The sequence below is a fragment of the Taudactylus pleione genome, unplaced genomic scaffold (assembly GCF_031769625.1).
Source record: "Taudactylus pleione unplaced genomic scaffold, aTauple2 ptg000113l, whole genome shotgun sequence".
Taxonomy (NCBI): Eukaryota; Metazoa; Chordata; class Amphibia; order Anura; family Myobatrachidae; genus Taudactylus; species Taudactylus pleione.
In genome coordinates, this window is record NW_028284515.1 from 5,356,532 (window position 1) to 5,379,539 (window position 23,008).

The 23,008-nt window shown below is 44.6% G+C and overlaps 1 protein-coding gene across 1 annotated transcript in view; it reads right to left on the reverse strand.

The window, feature by feature from the left end:
• EIF2AK4 (eukaryotic translation initiation factor 2 alpha kinase 4) overlaps positions 1-23,008 on the reverse strand; it is a 109,096-nt gene that overhangs the window by 85,320 nt on the left and 768 nt on the right. Inside the window, 1 exon segment of the mRNA XM_088471200.1 lies at positions 18,028-18,131. Coding sequence (XP_088327326.1) covers positions 18,028-18,131 — 104 coding nt within the window.

The following is a 23,008-nucleotide window of genomic DNA, read 5'->3' on the forward strand; positions in this document are numbered from 1 at the left end:
AACATTTGGTATAGCTTCAACAAACACTCGAAAGAATGCTGTAGACTATGGAGAGCAGGGGGAAAGGGAAGAAAAAATCAATAAATTTCAGGATTAAGATCTACAAATATTATGGTCATTGATCTGTAAGGAAATCCCGGGCAGTGGGGATAATAGAGCATACATAAAATATATTTAAAATAAATACATACACTACCAGTCAAATGTTTTAGAACATCCTCATTTTCCAGTTTTTATTTAAATGTACGCTGTTTAATGTCTTAGTGTTCTCTGATATTAAAGCATAGAACAAATAATAATTGGAGATTTTTTTAAAAAGTAATTTTGTAATCAAATATAATCAAACATTTTTTACTCCTCAGAGTATCCACCGTTTGCAGATAATACCACCTATTTTTGGGAAATTCTTCCCAACACTATTGCAGAAGTTCCCACAAATGTGTTACTCTTGTAGGTTGCTTTGTTTTCTGACATGGCCTGGAGGTATGTTTTGGATCATTATCTTGCTGTAGGACAAACCCTTGAACAGCAAGGCATAGACCAGTGGGTATTGCAGGACACTGCAAAATGCTGTGGTAGTCATTTTGGTTCAGATTGTCAGTCAGTCACTCTGGGGTAGTCACCAACAGGGATCCAGCAAATGAGTTCCAGACCATCACTCTTCCTCCTCCACATGGCTGGACTGGCCATCTGGCAAATGCCAGAAGGGCTGAACTTGGCCTGATGGGCCTGTCCGGTCACCTAAAGGCAGAGCCGGCTCGAGGCACAATCTATCAGTGCACCCGCACAAGGGTGCCAGGACCACTACCTGGCAGGCTCTTGATTGACTCCCCCATCCACCCGCACATTGAAATTCTAAAATATATAACCTCAGGGTGAGGGAGCGTGTAAGGGAAGGGATGGAGGGGCAAGCCCAGCAATACAGTGGGAGTGTAGATCAGGACGGCGCCGGGTGCCGAGAAACCTAGCGCAGGCCCTGCCTAAATGCCTGGCCAAGTAGCTTCGCCTCTTGGCGCTCTGCCAGGATGCTTAGATGGGATGTAACGCCCCCCGCCCCCCCAGATCACCAACTGTACCACACCTATACCTAGCAGCACAGTGTCACTGACAACTATAAAAACTATTTCATTTACACTGACACTGTGCCATTTGTATGGGAGGGCTAAAAAAATCCTATGATAAAATATTTAGCTAGGAATCTTCAAAAAAAAAAAAAAAAAAAGGAGCTAAATATTCTCCAGATGCATGAATATTAGCGAACAGAACTAGATTTCATAGTGCAGGTTAGTGACCTATTTAAAGAAAAATAATTGTGTTAAAAACAGACATATATAGTCAGTTGTTGTTTCAGGAACACCAGACTAGGGGGAGATTTATCAAAGCTTGAAGAGAAAGTGGAGAGAGATAAATTACCAACCACTCGGCTCCTATCTGTCACTTTACAGGCTGTGTTTGCAAAATAACAGTTAGGAACCGATGGGTTGGTGCTTAATCGCGCTCCACTTTATCTTTTTCCAAGCTTTGATAAATATCCTCCTTTATGTTAAAATGCATGCAATCTAACAATAATACATACCTAAGCAGCGCTGCCTTATTTGCAATATTGTTTTCACTTGTTTGTGCAAACTGACAGAGTTTGCAGAAGGTTGGCTGCAGTTTTAAGGCCCCCATACACGGTGCGATATGCACCTTGCGAGCCGACATATCGGGCCGACCACCCGATATGCCGGCACCTCCCTCCCCCACCCACATAGCGCTGCATGGGATCGTACATCGCATCCACAGATCAAGTGAACATGCAGTAAGATCAGGAGGTGCGATGTACGACTAGATCGCACAGTGTATGGGGGCCATTAGATTGTCTCCTGATTGTTGATCAAAGTTCTCCTTTTTGAGGTTAGTTTAATTTATTATACCTTAATTGGTATCTAGTGCTGGAGTATTGGGTTTGTTTTGCACAATGGGCCTGATTCAGACTCTCTGAGTCTAGACTCACACTATTGCTGTAGGAGGCGTCTTGTGTTGATAGACGCCTCCTGCATGCTTGTGTGACCCGCTGCTGTGTCCGAGGAGGCAGCCATCGCACCATTTGCGAGGCCATAGTCTATTTGAGTAATACTAAGGTTACCCAGTTTGTAGTGATGTGCAGTGAGGAAAGGCAGGTGAGACAGTGCCTCACCTGTCATACTTAAGTATACTCCAGAGTTTTGACTATAAACATTATTCCATAGATAAAAAACCTTACGGTTTCACATGTCCCATTAAGGCTGCTTAGACATGATCTGAAAATTCACAAAACCTATTGATTTTCTGCCACTGAAACTTCAAAAAGCTGACGCCTTAATGGACGTGTTCCTTGCGCAATACAGATATGGTATGCCATCACACCCTGTGGTTAACTGCAGATTCAGAGCTCTCACAGAATGAGATTGCTGTCACTCACAAAATGGTGGAGCTGCCAATTCACAGAATTGTGTGCTCACTGGAATGACGTTGCGAGCCGTGATTTCTTGAAAAGGGCATACTCAGTTCTCACCATTGAAGTCAATGGTGAAAACAGCTCATTGGCTGAGAGGCGGAAGGCTCACCTCTCTCAGCCAATGAGCGCTCCGCACCGGAATTTCTATACTGAAATCCCCGGCGGAGCTGTCATTCGGGGAGTAGTGTTCTTAGAGAACACTACTAATGTGCGAGGGTCTGGGTATCTCGTTTTTTTTTTTACCAAGACCGTGGATTGTGTGAAGAGGACTTGATCCATGCATAGGAGGAGGGGAGTAAGGAATTTTTATTACAGGTACTCCCCATTGGATTATCTACTGGAGTAGAGGACAGAATGGCTTCAGGGATACTAGGCGAGTATGTGAGCTAGTGTGTGCATGTGAGAGTACGTGTGTGTGTGTGTGTGTATGTTTTAATAAAATTGTACTTTTCTACGATGTTATGTGTTTTTTTTTATATTGCTTTTGCTGTGGAACTAAAAGTACCAGCAAACCCGTAATACCCCGCATGCTGATACCTGTGGTTCTCCAAGTACCAGCATGCAGGGGACTGTAGTTCCACAGCAAAAGCCAATATTTATATTTTCATATGCACCACACTTTACATAATCAACCCGGCACCCACTGCCCAAGGGTGCTGAGGATAGCCCCGGCTATCAGCCAAGGGTGCCCTGAGGAGGGGGACGCCATTATATTGGGGGGAGTCCCCAACTCCCCAGGGATCCCCGGCCTGGGCTGACTAGCGGTCAGGGGTGATGCTGCGGCTGGGGGGCCCGGTGAAAGAGCTCCCCTGGCTGTGGCATCACCCCCCCCCCCTCCGCTAGAAGGAGTCCAGTGCTGGTTTTGGTAAATACAGGGGGACCCTACGCATTTGTCCCACGTATTTTGGCAACCAGGACAGGTTCTGAAAAGCCTGGTGCTGGTTTTGCTTAATATGGGGGACCCCTATGTCGTTTGCACAACCAGTACTGGGGCTCCAAAGCCCGATGCTGGTTGTTTTCTGGGGGGCAGGGCACACCTTTTTTTTTAAATTAAACACAGAAGCAGGTATCATGGATCTACCAGATCTGAGCCTGCATTCTGTGTGCTGCTACCTCCCTCAGGTCCTAGCGCCTGCTCCACCGCCATCCGCACCGCCGCCAAAGCCCGCTACTGTCCCCTGGTTCTGGCCGCAGCTAACGGCCGCTACCCCCCGGCGCCTTTCCGCCGGCTCCCGCTGCAGTTAACAGCAGCCTCTTTCCCCCCGAGCACACCACCACAAACGACGGCCATCTTTGTGCACCGAAGTGAAGCCACAGTTATTGCACCTGCTGGAGGCTCCTACTGCAGCTGTGCAACAAGTTGAAAAGTCCTATCTCTACAATGGCGCATTCTTGAGGTAATAGTTTCAAAACTGTAACTTTCTAATTTACCAAAAGCATGCACCCTGACACAATAGCTACCTAATAAAACAAACCCCAAGTCTAAATTCCACCCCTACCTTGAGTTTTGCCTTACCAAAAAAAACCCATAGACTATAGAAGAAAAGTGATCCTAATTGTGAATGTCAGAAAAAAGTGACAGTTGGAGCTTTACTCCCAAATCCTCATTTTTTATGTTTTTGAAAATTGGCACCCAGTGACAGTTCTACCCAGCCATGCCAAATTTCAGATCCGTACCTCTAATAGCTTTTGAGGTGTAGCCCCTTGAACACCCTGACCCCCCTCCGGAATTCTCTATGGAGAAATCCGTTTTTTTAGATGCAGCCTTAATATAAGGGCACGACTGTGCCCTTATAACAAGAAAATTTATAGAAAATATTATAAATATCTTGTTTGTATTATTCGGATCATTTTTATAGTCAAAACTCTGGAGTAAAAAGTATAATGGCAGGTGAGGCACTGCCTCCCCTGTCTACCTTTTTTGCACATCCCTGATCAAAACTCACCAAATTTCCAGCACTATATACTGCTGCACCTTTGTGTAATGCCCACATGAACCCTCAGGTTCATATATGTATTTGTAAATCTGGCTCTGATACTAGTCCCGCACGTAACTGCTAGTTTGGTAGTCTCACATCCGTAGGTGAGGCCAGTAAATTTGCATCGTTAAACACAGACACTGGCCTCTGCACTCCCAGAAAACGGGGACAACACCCGCCCATCAGGAACGCTGCTCAGAGCCACCCTATGCCCGCCCACAAAATGCCTGCAGCCTATAAGTGTGTGCAACGAGGTAGGACCCGTTCTGCACATGCACAGAATGGGTCAAGCTCTTCCGCAGTTTCCCCGCCATCAGTCTTGTACACAAACCATCGGGTTTGGGTACAAGCCTGAATCAGGCCCAATGAGTCTAAGTAATTTTTATCACAAGGTCTAATCAAAAAATATTTTCATTAAACAATCTGTACACATACAACCCACCACCTAATTAGGCAGCAAACTCCGGGCTTAATTCTGAGATGTACGTAAAGCCGATATTTACGCAGTCGACCTACTATAGGTAAACTGCACATGCAACAAGGTACATTACAGTCATCACGCGTAGCGACTTTTTACCCGCAGTGTGATTGACAGTGAGGGAGCATTTGTGGGTGGTGATGGGGCAGTGCCGGCAAAAATGCAGGCGTGTCGCAAATGTTTTTGGGATGAGTCACGGCCTGCATCTGCAATCTCGTACACAATAAAAATGTCTCTGAAGTCTCCGTACATGTGCCCATTCCGCATAACCATATGGTTACTCAGAAAGGTTGATAAGTGAAGGATCTGCGACCGCTACTATGTCCTCGTATGCAGCTGCTCTTCGTTGCAATGCTGCCTGTGGGCGTCAACACAAATCCCGCAGCGGCGGTATTAGACGCAAAGACGCAGCATTAGCGTACATCTCTGAATCATGACCATAGTTGCCAATTTTCCAATTATAGCCATTTAATATACTTACCAGTTGATAGAACAATAAAACCAATGCGTATTTTACACCTTGATAGCTCAAATTGCTAATGACAATAACAAAAAATATGTATTGTGCTTTGTGCTGGTAAACAGTGTGTTGTAATAATGAGGATGCAAAATGTGTAATTAATGAGGAAAATAGAACTGCAGCATTGCTTATTTTATTTATGAAGAGCTGTAGACCCTTTGGTTGGTTACCTTTGGCAAATTAGTATCAATCCATAAATTAGGCAAAGGTTTCTTTCTAAAGCTCAGCCAGGTGGATTCATCCCTCTCTAATCATCAAAGTTCCTGGGTCAGAACTACAAGCAGAAAGTAACTTTCTACAGCTCCTTGCAATCATAATGTTGGCAGCAATAGTACATTCAAATCCAAATGTCATTTTGTTCCCATTAGTTTAGGTTAACCAGCAAACACAGTGATGTAAAGTTCACCTCAACCTTTTAGTTTTTATTGTACTCCAGCCCTGTGTAAATCGGACTACTGAGCATGACAGTTTTCTTAAAGTCAGATGATAAACAGCTGATGTCACTGAACGTAATGGGTATGACATACTGGAGGCTGAAGAGCCGCCGGTTGAAATCCCAACCCTGGAAGCCCTGCTAGGACAGAATCCCGACTGGTTGGTAAGTATACTATCCCTCCCCTCTACCCCCCCCCCCCCTTCACCAACCCTAACCCACCTTTTGTGGTGCCTAACCTCCCTGTGGGTATGCCTAACCCCACCCGGTAGTACCTAACTTTAACCTACCTTCCCCGCACCCTAAACCTAAGTATCCCCGGGGAGGGCCTAACCCTAACCACCCCTTCCCCGCAACCTAACCCTAACACTCCCGGGGAGGGTGCCTAATCCTAAAATCCCCCCGGGGGTGCCTAAGCCTAACCCCCCCCTGCAACTAATACTTACCTGCCTCCGAAGACGACTAAGACCTGGCAGGTTGGTACCCGCCAGGCGAAGACGCCGAAGTCCTGGGGTAGTGGCAGCCACGAAAAAGAGCTTAAAGGCTGACGCCCCCCAGGTGAAGGTGCAGACTAAATAAATAATTTTTTAAAAATCGGTGTAGTCTGTTCATTTTAATGTGTCTTTTACAGGTGTACTACAGGTACCAGTGGGCCCTAAATGCCCCGCTTGCTGACACTTGTGGTTCTCCAGTACCAGCATGCGGGGGAGGCTTGCTTGGACCTATAGTTTACCCGCAAAAGACAATATTCTTTCAAATGCACCACATTACACAATCAACCCGGCACCCACCGCCCAGGGGTGCCTGGGATAGCCCTGGGCTATCAGCCTAGGCCTGGGGTGCCCTGGAGAGGGGACCCCTTTGAGGGTCCCCAGCTCCTCAGGAATCCTTGGCCTTGGCTGACCAGTGGCCAGGGGTAATACTATGGCTGGGGGAACCAGTGAAAGGGCGCCCCTGGCTGTGGCATTAAGCCCCCGCTAGAAAGGGTCCGGTGCTGGTTCTGGTAAATACAGGGGAACCCTAATTTTTTCCCCCTGTATTTCCAGAAGCAGGACCGGCTCAGAACCAAGTGCTGGTTGCGCTGAATACATCGTACCCCTATGTCATTTGTCCCCTGTATTTTGGCAGCCAGGTCAGGTCCTGGATAGCCTGGCGCTGGTTGTGTTAAAAACAGGGGACCCCTATGTCATCTGTCCCCTGTATTTTCACAACCAGGACTGGCAGTGAAGAGCCCGGGGCTGGTTGTGATTTTGGGGGGAGGGGGCCATTTTGCACAATCAAAAAGGCACCCACCGCCCAGGGGGGATGGGGATAGCCCCGGGCCACCAGCCTATGCCTGGGGTGCCCCCTTTTTTTTTAGGGGGGGGGGGGGTCCCTCTGCTCCCCAGGGATCCCTGGCCTGGGCTGACCGGTCAGGGTTAATGCTTCGGCCGGGGGACCCGGTGGAAGGGTTCCCCTGACTGTGTCATTATTCCCTCGCTAGAAAGAGCTTGGTGCTGGTTATGGAAAATACAGGGGACCCCTATGCTTTTTGTACCCTGTATTTCCAAAACCAGGACCGACTCTGCTGAGGCCAGTGCTGGTTGTGCTAAATACAGGGGACCCCTAGGTCTTTTGTCCCCTGTATTTTGACAACCAAGACTGGCTCTAAAAAGCCCAGTACTGGTTGTGCTAAATGCAGGGGACCCCTACTCTTTTTGTTCCCTGTATTTTCACAACCAGGGTTGGCAGTAAAAAGCCCGGGGCTGGTTGTGCTTTGGGTTGGGGGGGAGCGTGTCCTTATTTTAAATTATTTTACACATTCAGTTTTTAACATAGAAGCACAGATGGATCTCACCAATACATCCATGCAACTGTGTCTTATTGATTTATTTTCTCAGATACATGCCCAGCGCCAGTGAGCCCCTGTCGCCCATGTGCACTGCTGTGCACTCCCACTGATGCCGCTTCCCCGCAGTCTGCCCCCACAGCAGTCTCTCCCTGTGCACCCCCGAAACACCTCCTGTTGTGGCCCGGTTTGTTCCTCCAAACTCGGATAGTGAATACATTTTAAAAAAATTAATCCCATTAGGGTTTCTTAGACATGATCTGAAATTTAAAAAAATTAAGGCATATAGGGGGGCGGGGGGGCTGTGTACATGCATAGACAGAGTATGTTAGTTTTAGTAATTGGGGAGCTGAATGTATATGTTGAATAAGATGGATATATTGAGTGAGAAGGATGTTGTAACCCAGTGGTATTGCTGTGGTGACTGAATGGGAAGATTGTGGGCACTGAGTGGGATGTGTGTGCCACATAACTGCTCAAACCTCAGTTGCATAGACTGCATATGTGTATTCCAATGAGCACACAATTATGTGAATTAACAGCTCCACCATTTGTGAGTGACAGCAATCTCATTCTGTGAGAGTGTTGAATCTGCAGTTAACCACATGGTGTCATGGCATACCATATCTGTATTACGCAAGAAACATGTCCATTAAGGCGTTAGCCTTAATGATCGTAATTTCATTGCTTTTTGTAGTGTGAGTGTCAGAAAATCAATAGGTTTTGTGAAATTTCAGATCATGTCTAAGAAGCCTTAATGGGACATGTGAAACCATAAGGTTTTTTGTCTATGGAATATATATATGGGTGAGTAAAAAAGTTCACAGTTAACACATCCAAAAAATAGCAACACAACTACCAGTTTGTATGCAAAACACTCATTAATCATGTTAAAAAGTTTTGCCTTTAAGCACTTGCCTTGCATGGTCGTATCAGATACGACCGCACCAGGCTAGGCTTTCCCTGACATGGTCGTATCTGATACGACCAGTCAGAAAATGGCCACTAGGCGGCTGTGTGAAGCTAATCTTCCCGCAGCCGCCTACATCAGAGGGACCTTCTGGTCCCTCTGCAAGAATGGCTGCCTCTCCAGCATGTCCGATCACTGCTGGCCACAGTGATCGGGCACCGTAGGTAGCCCCCCCCCATAGAAGCAGCCGTGCTGCCTTTTGTGACCCGATCACTGTGGCCAGCAGTGATCGGGCAGCCATCCACCCCCTTCAGCAACCAGCAGTAGTGGCGGCTCTGGTAGCCGCCGCTACTGCTATCTATCCGGGCCGCCAGCGGGACACCCTCCCGCTGCGGCTCCGGAACTACAGTGATCACATAGTGATCACTGTGTGTGAAGGAGCAGCGGCGGCGGCGGCTCTGGTAGCCGCCGCCGCTGGTCTGTGTCCGGGCCGCCAGCGGTAGACGCTCCCGCTGCGGCTCCGGCACCACAGTGATCACCTTGATCACTGTGTAGGAGCAGCAGCAGCGGCTCTGGTAGCCGCCGCCGCTGCTCTGTATCCGGGCCGCCAGCGGGAGATGCTCCCGCTGCGGCACCACAGTGATCACCTTGATCACTGTGAAGGAGCAGCAGCAGCGGCTCTGGTAGCCGTGGCTGCTGCAAAGTTCGCCCGGGCTCAGCTCCGCCTCCCCGTCCCCATGTGCCCGATCACTGCTGGCCACAGTGATCGGGCAATAAATCATCTTAAACAAATATAAAAAAATTATATATATATATATATATATATATATATAATGTTCGATCGATATATATATATATCGATCTATGATTATCGCAGAGCCTCTGATTAGGGATGGCAACTGACCATCGATGGTTTGCAAACCATCGATGGTCTGGCTGGAGACAAGTGGTTTGCCATTGCTTGTGGCCATCAATGTTGCACCATCGATGGCAACCCTCAATCGATGTTTAGGAAACATCGGCAGTTGTGGTGTACACAGATCTCCTCGACCAATCGCAAAACAATTGATGGCTTCTAACGATGATTGAACCATCGATGGTACAGCCGTCAATGGCCATCACTACAGTATAATATAAAAATTGCTATTTTTATGGTATACTGTGTTTTTAAAAAAATATTTTTTTCAAATAAAATAGTGATGGATAAGTTTAAAATTATGTTCGTGACCTAATTCAATCATAAACGAAACCGACAATTTTGGAGCGGTTTTTGGAAAAAGAATTCGCCAGTTAAGTGGTTAAAGAGAAGAATCACAAATCTTATGCTGGATACAAACTGGAAATTGTTTTGCTAATTTTTGGATGCGTTAACTGTGAACTCTAGCTGATAACCTTCTTCCTCATTCATATATACTGTATATTATTATATATTTATTTTTAACAATTTCTTGTACCTGAATCCAGAGTTTACACTATCTGGGAAGCGGTTCAGTGTATTATTGTATTTTTTTTATGGTGTTTTCTTGTGTCTCAAACATACAGTACATTTTTTTTATATCATGTAGTTTTGTAATTCTGAAAGCAATAACTTTTCTATGTATCTCCTAGCTGTGGAAAGCAATAGCACCTCCATGTTCAATCACTAGAAGAAATACCAATTATTATAGGAAAACACTTTTCCATGTCAGTTAGATCTCTGGGTGGCATTTTTCCAGTTCTATCTATGGCTTCACTAGGCAAGTAAATAATGTTACTAAATGCATATAAGGAGGAATAAGATTTCCGACATACAATTTTTTTTCATAATACTAAAACAAAAAAATAAACAAAAACTGCAAATACAATGTGGAAAAAAAAACTATTTTTAACTGTATATGTCAGAACTTTTTGTTAAACAGCCATGTTCCCATTTTTACACAGTCTGCATTGGAAATAAAGTATTACAGTGCATCCGGAAAGTATTCACAGCACTTCACTTTTTCCACATTTTGTTATGTTACAGCCTTATTCCAAAATGGAATTAATTCATTTTTGTCCTCAAAATTCTACACACAATATCCCATAATGACAATGTGTAAAGTTTTTTTTTTTGAGATTTTTTTTAAATTTAATAAAAAAAAAACAAACTAAGTAATCACATGCACATAAGTATTCACAGCCTTTGCCATGAAGCTCAAAATTGAGCTCAGATGCATCATGTTCCACTGATCACCCTTGAGATGCTTCTACAGCTTAATTGGAGTCCACCTGTGGTAAAATCAGTTGATTGGACATGATTTGGAAAGGCATACACCTGTCTATATAAGGTCCCACACTTGACAGTGCATGTCAAAGCACAAACCAAGCATTAAGTCTAAGGAATTGTCTGTAGGGTATGCAATCAGGAAGCCGGCAGACGTAAGCCCGACAGCCGGCTTCCCGATCGCTTTATCCCGGCGACTGTTAAATGACAGGCGTCTAATTCTAGACACCTGTCATTTTACCAATGCCGGGAGACCGGCGCCCGGCATCCCGATCGAAGTGATGCCGGGCGCCGCTGCGGACAGCCGATGGGGACGGGGGGGGGTTAGGTTTAGGGCTCCCCCGAGGGGGGACTTAGGGTTAGGCATCCCCCTGGGAGGTTAGGGTTAGGCTAGGGGGAGGGAGGGTTAGGGTTAGGCACCCCCAGGGGGGGGACTTAGGGTTAGGCACCCCCCCCCCCAGGGACTTAGGTTTGGGCGGCGGGGAAGGTGGGTAAGGTTTAGGCACTGGGGGGGAAGGTTAGGGTTAGGTACCCCTAAGGAGGGTTAGGTTAGTCGATACCTGGGGACGATCAGGATTTTCAGCCGTGTCGGCCTGCCGCTGTCGGGATTTGAACTGCCGGACTTGTAATTCGTATGTACTCCATCTGCAGACCTCTGAGACAGGATTGTCTCGAGGCACAAATCTGGGGAAGGGTACAGAAAAATATCTGCTGCTTTGAAGGTCCCAATGAGCACAGTGGCCTCCATCATCCGTAAATGGAAGAAGTTCGGAACCACCAGGACTCTTCCTAGAGTTGGCCGGCCGTCTAAACGGAGCGATCGGGGGAGAAGGGCCCTAGTCAGGGAGGTGACCAAGAACCCGATGGTCACTCTGTCAGAGCTACAGCATTCCTCTGTGGAGAGAGGAGAACCTTCTAGAAGGCCAACCATCTCTGCAGCAATCCACCAATCAGGCCTGTAAGGTAGAGTGGCCAGACAGAAGCCACTCCTTAGTAACAAGCACATGGCAGCCCACCTGGAGTTTGCCAAAATGCACCTGAAGGACTCTCAGACCATTAGAAACAAAATTCTTGGGGGCATGGCCAGGGAGAGCATGCTGTAGCACACGATCTGGTGCGCTCTCCGGATCCATACATCCTGCCCGACTATCCTGATCGCTCCCCCGGGACCTAAATCCGGTGTGTGGCTGGCGGAGTGAGTGGTCACCGCGGTGAGCGGAGCTGGCGCGGCTGCAGGGACTGACTTACCCAACAGCAGAGTATCCTTGGGAGATGGGGCCTGATCACATGCACCGCCGGCGCCATCTTTTCTTTTCTAAAAATATGTTTTTGTTCCCGGGGGAAGACTCAGTGTTCCGAGGCCTCCAGGTGTTTTGTTCTTTAGTCATTATATATTTTGCTCCATTTATCTTATGCAAGTAAGGTAATATATTTTATTGAATTGTTTAGTTTAGATTAATAGTGTGGGATAGGGGTGTTCAGGTACAAGGTATGCCCATGTTGGGTGTGATATACAGGGTGGGGGGTGTTATAGGGGATGGGTCCATGCTAGTTGTATGGGATAGTTTGCCTATTTTATTTTTTTACTTTTCAATTGCAGTGGTTTTTCTCTATTTTGTGTGGTGTCACATGCTTATTCTTCACATGATTTTATGGATGTTAAAATATTTTTATAGCTATCTGAATGACAGCTTCACACAATATTAATGTTCTCACTTGGAACGTGAGGGGCTTGAACGATGAGGTTAAGAGATCGCTGGTGTTCAGACAGGTTAAAAAATACGCTTCAGATATAAATTGTCTAACGGAGACTCATTTGACGGGTGGGAAATTGTTGTCGTTAAAGAAGCCATGGATAGGATGGACATATCACTCCTCACATACTTCTGCGTCACGAGGTGTGTCTATTCTAGTGCGGAAATCTGTCCAGTTCCTTTTGGAAAAGGTGCAGTGTGATGCATGGGGTAGATATGTGTTCTTAAAATGTAAAATTAATTCTATAGCCTTATTATTATTGGCGGTATATATTCCACCGCCGTACTCCCATGATGTTCTCAAAAATGTCGCCAAATTCTTGGCTTTATTCCCGGGAACACCTGCTCTATGCGTGGGGGACTTTAATAACATATTAGACCCTCTGTTAGATAGACATAGAATGTCTGCTCCAGCTACACAAGGGAGGGGAACAGGTTTCTCGAATATAGTTGGAGGAATGGGCCTAGTTGATGCCTGGAGGGTGAGGTATCCCTCTGTGAGACAATATTCCTGCTTCTCTTACACACATTTAACATTTTCCAGGATTGATCTGGCTTTAGCTACACCAGATTTGTTGCCTAGAATCCACAAGATAACATATGAGACCAGGGGGATTTCTGAACACTCTCCAATAACAATCAGTCTGGACTTAGAGGGTCAGAGGGGCCAACAATTTGGGAAATTTAATCAGTTTTGGCTGTCACGCATGGGCACTGGAGTGGAGTTGGAGGCAGAGTGGAAATAATTTTTTTAATTAAATAGTGGTACTGCATCTGTTTCGGTTTTATGTGACGCCTTTAAGTCATTTCTCAGAGGCTTTCTCATTAGAAGAGTTGCTGGTTTGAAGTTTTCCTATAAAAAAGTTGAAATGGATTTGGAGGCTTCATGTAAATCCTTGGAGTTAGCCTATATTGCTGACGGTTCAGAATTAAATAAAAAAGCATGGTGGGATGCCCAAAAATTGTGGAAGGATTGTTTGACCCAATATAAGTTACTTTTTAATTCACACTTGCAATATGCATCAGGTGATAAACCCGGTTCTTATCTAGTTAACTTGGCCCAAATTGAACAAAAGTCACCCAATACAGTGATAAAATTAGTTGGGTCAGATAATGCTGAATATGTGCGCACCCCAGATATTGTGGAGGAATTCGTTAAATACTACTCTGGCCTTTACAAATCTAGGTTGGTCCATTCCCTACAGGAGGTGTGTGAATTTCTGTCTGCTGTATCACTCCCGACACTCTCCCCGGAGGCAAGGGACTCTCTTGACTGCCCATTGACATTAGAGGAAGTAGAGGTGGCCCTAAAATCGTTCCCAAATGGTAAAGTCCCTGGCTTAGATGGGGTCCCCTTGGAGTTATACAAAAACCATAAAACAAAACATTTGTACCTCAACTATTGGAGCTATTTAATCAAATTTCTGTAAACAATATGTTGCCAAATTCTATATCTGAGGCACTGATAGTTGTTTTACCTAAATCAGGTAAAGATCTTACCAGGACTGAATCATACAGACCCATTTCTCTCCTCACTACAGATGTAAAAATCCTTGCAAAAATATTAGCCTCCAGGATTAACCGGATCATACAGGCTTTATGCCTGGTAAGTCCTGTTATAAATCTTCCTTTAAAATGGGTGAATTCATTTAAATATTTAGGAATATGGATCTCTAATACCCCTCAACAATATTTGTCACTGAATTTACTGCCGCAAATTGCCTATCTTAAGTCTCGTGTCCCAATTTCGGTGTGCATCCCTCAGAAATTTTTTAAACAGATTGATGGCCTTTTATCCTCTCTACTGTGGGCCAACAAAAGAGTCAGGATAAAATTAGATACTTTAACTAGGCCTCGTGATTCTGGTGGCTTGGCATTACCCTTTTTTAAATTTTATTATTTTGCTGCACAATTGACACATGTATGGGAATGGATTAATAACAAAACTGATAATTCCTTGCCTTCCCTTGTCCTGGCTCACTACAAGACAGGCCTATCTCCATTGCGACTATTGCTGAGTGATATATATATATATATATATTTATTTATTTTAATATGCCCTTAATTAGGCAGGCCATCACTATCTGGAGACTGGTTTCGCATCTATTACAAGCGGAGGGCATAGATCTAGATACTCCTCTTGCTCATGCTAATTGTCTCAGGGAGCTCTCTGCTCTTCAGGTCGGTGAGACCTGGGGCCAGTGGGGTATAGTGTCTATTGGGCAGATATTTCAGGCAGAAACGCTAAAGTCCTTTCACCAGTTGCGTCTAGAGGTTGACGTCCCCAACCATTTCTTCTTTAGATACCTTCAGCTTAGACATGCTATCAATGCCCAGTTCTCTGAAGTTCCTCTATCTCTACAGGAGTCTCCCATTAAAACTTTATTGCAATCTGCTGGTTCTGGCCACTTAATATATGGGATTTACTCTAACTTGTCGAACAAGCATCATAAGTCTGAGTTATTATCTTTAAAACTGCATTGGGAAAATGATGTTGGAGTAATGGAGGAGGATGATTGGAGAGCAGCTCTTGCTAGCCCTCATTTTGCTACCACGTCCGTTAGAAACCAGCAGATACAATACTTTATAATACACAGAGTATATATGACACCCGTCCGATTAATGAGAATAGGGGGCAGGACGGACTCAAAATGTCCTAAATGTAACTCATCTGAGGGGAACTTTTGGCATTTAATATGGTCATGTCCGATGGTGAATTCCTTTTAGCAGGGGGTTCTCCGTGTTATTATTTCTACGGGTATACCTCAAGATATCCTTACCCCTACGACATGCATTTTGGCTGTGATTGATGCAGACACAAATCGATAAACATGCCATACGATACACTAATAACCTCTGTACACTTGCCAAAGTATGTATAGCAAGGGAGTGGATGGCGACTTCTGGGCCAAACCTGGGAACATGGCTATCCTTGGTTGGGGCGGTTGCTGCACATGAAAAGTATGTTTATACTGCCAGAAATGCAGTGCAGAAATACTATGCTACCTGGGAAAGATGGCTCGATTCTCCACATAGTTGTTCAAGGATGACTGTGCCTAACCTGTTCAGTGCTTAATTCAAGGGAGTAACGTTACCATAATAAGCGAATATTGTTGTGTGAAAAGGCATTGCCGTATATGTATATGTCAATTTATATATTTGCTGTTTGCAAGTCATGTGAAGGAAGGAATATAATTAATTTTTTATTTAAATGTTGTGAAGTGAAACCACACACATTTATCTTTTTTGATTTATGTATTTAGTAGTTTTTATTGTATTATTTATAATGTAAATTTATTATGCATATAAAAATCAATAAAAATTTACTGGATTAAAAAAAAAAAAAAATTCTCTGGTCTGATGAGACAAAGATTGAACTCTTTGGCGTCAATGCCAGGCGTTATGTTTGGAGGAAACCAGGCACCGCTCATCACCAGGCCAATACCATCCCTACAGTGAAGCATGGTGGTGGAAGCATCATGCTGTGGAGATATTTTTCAGCGGCAGGAACTGGGAGACTAGTCAGGATAGAGGGAAAGATGAATGCAGCAATGTACAGAGACATCCTGGATGAAAACCTGCTCCAGAGCGCTCTTGACCTCAGACTGGGGCGATGGTTCATCTTTCAGCAGGACAACAACCCTAAGCACACAGTCAAGATATCAAAGGAGTGGCTTCAGGACAACTCTGTGAATGTCCTTGAGTGGCCCAGATTTGAATCCGATTAAACATCTCTAGAGAGATCTGAAAATGGCTGTGCACCGACGCTTTCCATCCAACCTGATAGAGCTTGAGAGGTGCTGCAAAGATAGGTGTGCCAAGCTTGTGGCATCCTATTCAAAAAGACTTGAGGCTGTAATTGCTGCCAAATATGCATCAACAAAGTATTGAGCAAAGGCTGTGAATACTTATGTACGTGTGATTTCTTAGTTGTTTTTTGTTTTTTTTATTAAATTAGCAAAAATCTAATAAAAACTTTTTACACGTTGTCATTATGGGGTATTGTGTGTAAACTTTTGAGGACAAAAATGAATTTATTCCATTTTGAAATAAGGCTGTAACATAACAAAATGTGGAAAAAGTGAAGCGCTGTGAATACTTTCCGGATGCACTGTATATTTTTACTGTAAAATGAAATGTGAATGTGAGGATAAACCCCAAGTGCTTGTATCATTAATACAAGCTATGGTGTACACCAGTAAGATAGGCGGGAAAAAGTCTGTCCAGCGCTGAACATTCTCAAAATAATTTAAGCTTCCCGGCAGGTTGGAGGTGAAAATTGAAAAAGGCACTCACAGTCAGTGTAATGCCCAGCATGCTTTACACTGATTGCTTGTGCTGTTTTAAATGTTCACCTCCGGTAGCTGTTGAAAGCTTCAGCTACGTTCTAAAGCCCTTTGTCTGGGAATATATGGGATACAGTTGTAGACCAATCAGGGAAATGGGCCCGCAGACCTACATTAGGGATTTATGCGTCTGTGAAACAAGTGAATTATCTGGAAAAGTTGGGGAATGGAAAATGGAGGTTTGACTGTAATACTGTTTATCATTACAGACTAGTCTGAACGAGCAACAAAATTAACCTAATTCCACCGTATCTAAGATTCACAACACAAAAAAGCCAAAACACAGATGGCTGGTGGATGTGGTCGGACAATGACTGTAGGCCTGATTCAGACCTGCTCGCGAGTGCCGAGCGCTCGCAAGCGGGTCGATGCTGGCCAAGTGCGCATGCGCACGAGGGAGCCAGCTCAGTCGTGCGCATGCGCGAGACCCGCATAGCGACGGGCAAGCTGTCGCTATGGGTCTCGCTACAAAGGGGGCGTGCTGTCGATGGTGAGTGACAGCACGCCCCCTTTGGATGGCGTGCCGGGGGCGTGGCTGGCCAGACGGAGGCGTTACCATGGGAACGCCTACCGTCTGGGACCGGCCCCACTGACATCACAAGTGATGTCAGTGGGAGTGCTTTTGGCTCTGATAGAGCCAAAAGCACTCCAGGGCTTGCGGCAACGAGACCCTACCACAAGGGTCTCGTCGCAAGCCCGATGGTCGCGATGGTCTTGACCATCGCGACCATCTTTTAGGCCGCTCGCTATAGCTGTGGGTGGTCACCCACAGCTATGCAAGCGGCCAGGAAGCCGCTCTAAAATTCAGAGGGAGGGCACCGAATCAGAGCGAGCGCTCTGAAAGAGTGTCCGGCTCTGAATCAGGCCCTGTGTCTGTATGTAATTACAATGATGAGCTACACTAAAGAAACTCCATCAGATGACTTTCAGACTTGATGAGAACAGCTTACGTTCATGTATGGCAGATCGGGTGGAGCAGCAAGCTATAGATGAAGATGTTGGTCTTTATTGTGTTGACAGATATAAATGTGCCAGTAGAGAATATGGAAGATACTCACACATCAGGGTATGTTTGTGGACATTTTACCCAAAGGTCCAACTTGACATGACACTCATTACCCTGGGGGGATAGAGCAAGGGTAACTTCTGGGGGCTGCTGGACCTGAATGAAACAAATTACACAAATTATAAACTTGCATTGTACATAACTATAGATATATTCTCTCATTACAATCAATAGACCAGTACAGTACACGGATGCTTCAATTAGTGTTATGAGCGTGTTACATGTGAACAGGATCACATCGCTGTGTTGTCAAACAGGTTTTTAGCTCACCGAGTGGTGACCATTTAACTTGAAAAATGATCCAATATAAAAACGTATAATGTGACAGCACTGAACCATGCTATTGGACCTTTCTACCTATATTTTTAATGCTTTGGACTTTGTAGCAATATTTGGAACCAATGCGCTAAAGCAGTAATGCAGATTCAGAGATCCCATTAAGTTGTGTGCACTATTTTATTGTATTAACAATACTTGCAATACATCGGTTTTCCTTCTTTTAATTATGTCATTAATCCTTTCCAGGTATTGATGGTCACAAAAATGTTCAGACAGCAATGTGACAAAATGTGAACCTCCAAGGTATTCTTATATGGCCTTCTGCTTCCAATGGAACATATACTCCCCATTGTGATACTATTCAAACATGTAAAAGGTTCAGACTTCACAAATGCTAAAATACTACTACACTGCCTTCTAGTTGCCCCCCACACCTGCCGAACAACTGGACGATTTAGGATACTATGCTGACTGACCTGAGCTGCAATGCAAAAATTGGCTACTGGACTTGAGGATAGAATGACAACTATAAACCATCATGGGGGTCATCGCTGTACGGTTTTACCGCCATTGCCAAACAGATTTTGATAAGCCCACACAACATACAATGATTAGTTGGTCTACTTCACCGTGTGAGGGAAGGGGTCACAAAAGTGTGCGTAGATCAAGGTCATCAACGACATCGCCCTTCGGACCGGCATGCAGGTTCAACGGGCGACGACATTAGCGAGGGCCATGTTGCCGAATGCAGCATAGCCCCCGTCGACGCTTCATCACTGCCAGATTGCGTCGCTAACGAGGTCGGTACACACTAGCCTTAAGGATCATTGCAGATATCCGAAACATTTTCTGACCCTTATAGGTTTTAATGGGGGGCTGTTTTATTGCTGATATTACCAGTGGTGTATCTACTGTGAAACTAATGAAGCCCTAAGCTTCAGGGCCCCTAACCCCGGAGAGGGCCCCTGAAGCAAAGTTATATTCAATGAGTGAATTTTTCAACAAAATCTATGGAGTTTTTTTAAGTGTGTGTTATTAAAATAAGGTAATTTTAGAGATAGAATCATAAGCCAATGGGTCAAAGTACTTAATAATGACCTTAGAATATGCTCTACACCAGTGCATGTAGGAGGGTGGGTTCTGAGTACTCAGAAACCACCTCTGATCAGTACTGGCCGGCAGACACTATCTACAGCTCTGACCATAGGATGGCTCTTATGAGCCGGCGGGCGCAGCATAGAGAGCTGCTGTCAGTGTCACTGCTGAGTGCAATACTGCCAGGTGCCACTAGATGCTCCCATCTCCATTTGTGCTGTCCCATCTGCCAGAAGTCAGCCCTGCAGTGCTGACCACAAACTGAAAGCTGAGCTGACTGAGGGATGGCATGTGGTGTGGGGGAGAGACGTGACAGGGGGATTCCAGAGATCCCACTCAGGAGGATCCCAGAGAGGAAGTGAGTAGGTTTTGGTTTTGTATGTGTTCTATCAACAGTTTCTCTCTCTAGGGGGTTTCTACATCGATCTAGCTATCCATTTACAGTGTCTCACTCTCTGGGGGGTTTCTACATCTATCTATAGTCTCTCACTCTCTGGGGGGTTTCTGCATCTCCACCATTTGGGCCTCAAGGCCCTTGCAAGGGCAGCTAGTCCCTTTGGACCTTGTTGGATGTTGCATTATTGTTGCTGGTTGCAAAGGGGCCCCCCATAACAGTTCAAGCTTCAGGGCCCCAAAAATGTAGATCCACCACTGGATATTACCAAGCTCCGGAATGCTTTGGCTCGGGTAGCTAACGCCATTGTAGTCTATGGGCTACACTCCGCAGTAGTTACCAGGGGAGACAAATCTGTAGGCTCTCACCCCGGCAATGGGTCGCTCGCACATGCATGGTCAGCAGACCGCACATGTTCAGTAGCATTTCGGGTCCCACAAGAGCAGTGATCACATTATTGGAGTCCCTGTCCCTGGATGTGATTATTCATACACCCGGGAAATACGCTCTTCCTTATTGCGGCGATAAGAAGTTATAATTATCTGGTTTAAAAACAGATAATATATACATGCTCCATAGAATTATCAATGGGCAAATATAACATATGTCAAAAAATGTTCTAGCTATGGAAACTCTATAATTGCTATTAACTGTAACCAAGCTGATTTTAGACTTCATTAAATTCACTTAATGGTATCTGTCCCTTTGGATTTTATGTTTTACAAGACTGTAAATAACAATAACACTCAAAACATGTGCAATAATAAACACAGGTATCATTAGCTACTTAGTATAGCAAGTATCAATATTATAGTATACTATGTACAAATATCACCAACATAATTCAGCTCAAGAACTTGTGTGCTGATAAATTAGACATTTTGTATAAGATTCTGGTCCTTTAAGTGAGTAGCTCTTCTTGTATATGCTAGTACAAAAGCCAGTCTTAACAGGTCATTCATGGTGTATAACAAACAGAAATCTGAAAATACCTGTACAGATAAATTTTGGGGAGTCACAGCAATGCACAAAAATACGGATTTTGTAAATAGCAAATTTTAGCAAATGTGTCATATTAATTTTATAGAGCAGTCGACCAATATAGTTTTTTTTCCCTTTGAGCTTTTCAATAACATCTGTAAACCAGTTAACGAATAAATCCCTATGGGGGGGGGGGGGGGGGAATTGAATTAGGTGCGAGTTTGTGCGAGTTACACTTGCAATTCAATTCCAAAAACTCACATTTCTTTTCCAGAGTAAAACCACCTGTTTCTGTTCACTCCCCCCCCCTCCCCCCCCCCTCGAGATTGAAATAGATATTTTATGGTTTTTAGCTACATATCTACACAGAAAAATCACACACAATGCAGGTATACCCAATTCTTCCTATGGGAATTTACATGCAGTATAGTTGTATTTTATTACTTCAGAAATCATTAACTTACACAGCCTTGACAATAAGAGTGTGACTTGCATCTAAAGAGGAATGTTCTGAGAAACTTAATAATAATGGGAAATAAATAGGAACATTTCTAAATAAAAATAAACATGGTAACTGGAATTTAGAGAACGTTCCCAAAAACATCAGCATGGACTAAATATTGATGCCTAGCAAGGAGTCAGTAGCCGATTGCCGCTGATTCCCATGCAATGTATCACAAGGAAGCATAAGGTGACATCACTGGGACTAAGTAAAAAGAAACAGAAGCACGGTCACTGGAATATCTAACACTTCGAGTGTCCTGCGAGCCCACAGCAATAGATGGAATGAATAGGAGGTATGACACTAAAATGGCACCTGACTGCAGTTGCCAATGGGTACTGTACTTTGACAGGCCTTACAAACATACTTCTCCTCCTGGAAATAAGTAACAGTGGAAGTCCACGTATGGGGTACCCTGGAAAAGGTCTAGCGAAAAATTGAGGGGTGGTCTACCGAATGAGAACACTTTAAATGGACAAATGTCTACTAAATGTTTGTATGAATTAGATCTGCAATACAAGTGCAGCTTGTGTGTATAAACCCATTCTAATGTGATCTGCACATAGCAACACTCTGTTAAAATGGGTATATCTGGATTCTCTGTACAAAAAAAATATATATATAATATATACAAATTGCAGTTCTCTAGCCACCATCATCTGTGAAAACCAAGGAAGCCAATTACCCGCATACCACAGCACACATTTAATGACAACTTAAAATAATAACCGTAAACTAGTATTACAGTAACCCATCTGTTGGTCTCTACTTCTACAACTTTAATTCTGTAATGTGACTATAGGGCAATAATCCCTTGTGTAGGTACTAGATGTTGCAGTACCAAGCAGCGGTGTAACTACCAGAGACAGTAGAGGCATTTGACTCTGCTAGCCAGCCCTTGGGCAGCACTAACCTCAGGAGGTACACATGTAAGAGGCCCAACTGAAAAGGAGGCTCAGGCTGGGATCACTGCCGCAAACAGATTCTGGTTTACAGACAGGCTGCCTATGTTTATAGCCTGGTTAATCTGCACCAGAAGAGCTTGGATAAGCAGGGACATAAAGGGCCTTTGGCTCAAGCCCTCCTCTCTCTTATGGATTTACCTCCTTCCCATACAGGAGGTGCGAGCGGTCACATAGCTTCCAGCATGTGTTCCCACCCTCACTTGCACTTCCCATCCATTGGTGGAACCGATTCCTGTGGGGGAGACTTGTCAAGGCTTGGAAAGAGAAAAAGTAGAGAGAGATAAAGTACCAACCAATCAGCTCCTGTTATTTTTCAAACAGAGCCTGTAAAGTGAGTTGGCCTTTGCCAACACAGCCTGCAAAAGGGAAAAAGCTCGCTTGATGATGTTTTTCAGTATGAATACAGACTATGAAAGCGGGGCCTCACAATCTTTCTGACTTTTTGGGTTTTAAGCAGGAGGTGTCAGAAGAGTTACCTTTACAGGCCTTTGAGTTGCCCTTGGTTGGTACTTTATCTCCCTCCAAGCTTTGATAAATCTCCCCCACAATGTACCGCACATCTAAACAGAATAAGATAATGGGGCCTATTTATCAAAACGTTTGTTTTCGGGGAAACCCACAAATATCAAGTATCACCCCAACGTACCATGGAGGGACTGCAGCGGATATCTCCATATCTGCCATGTTCCCTCTACTTCCGACAGCAGCCGAGCATCACCCATAGCGAAGCTGTTAGATTTACCAAGTTCTGAAAGGC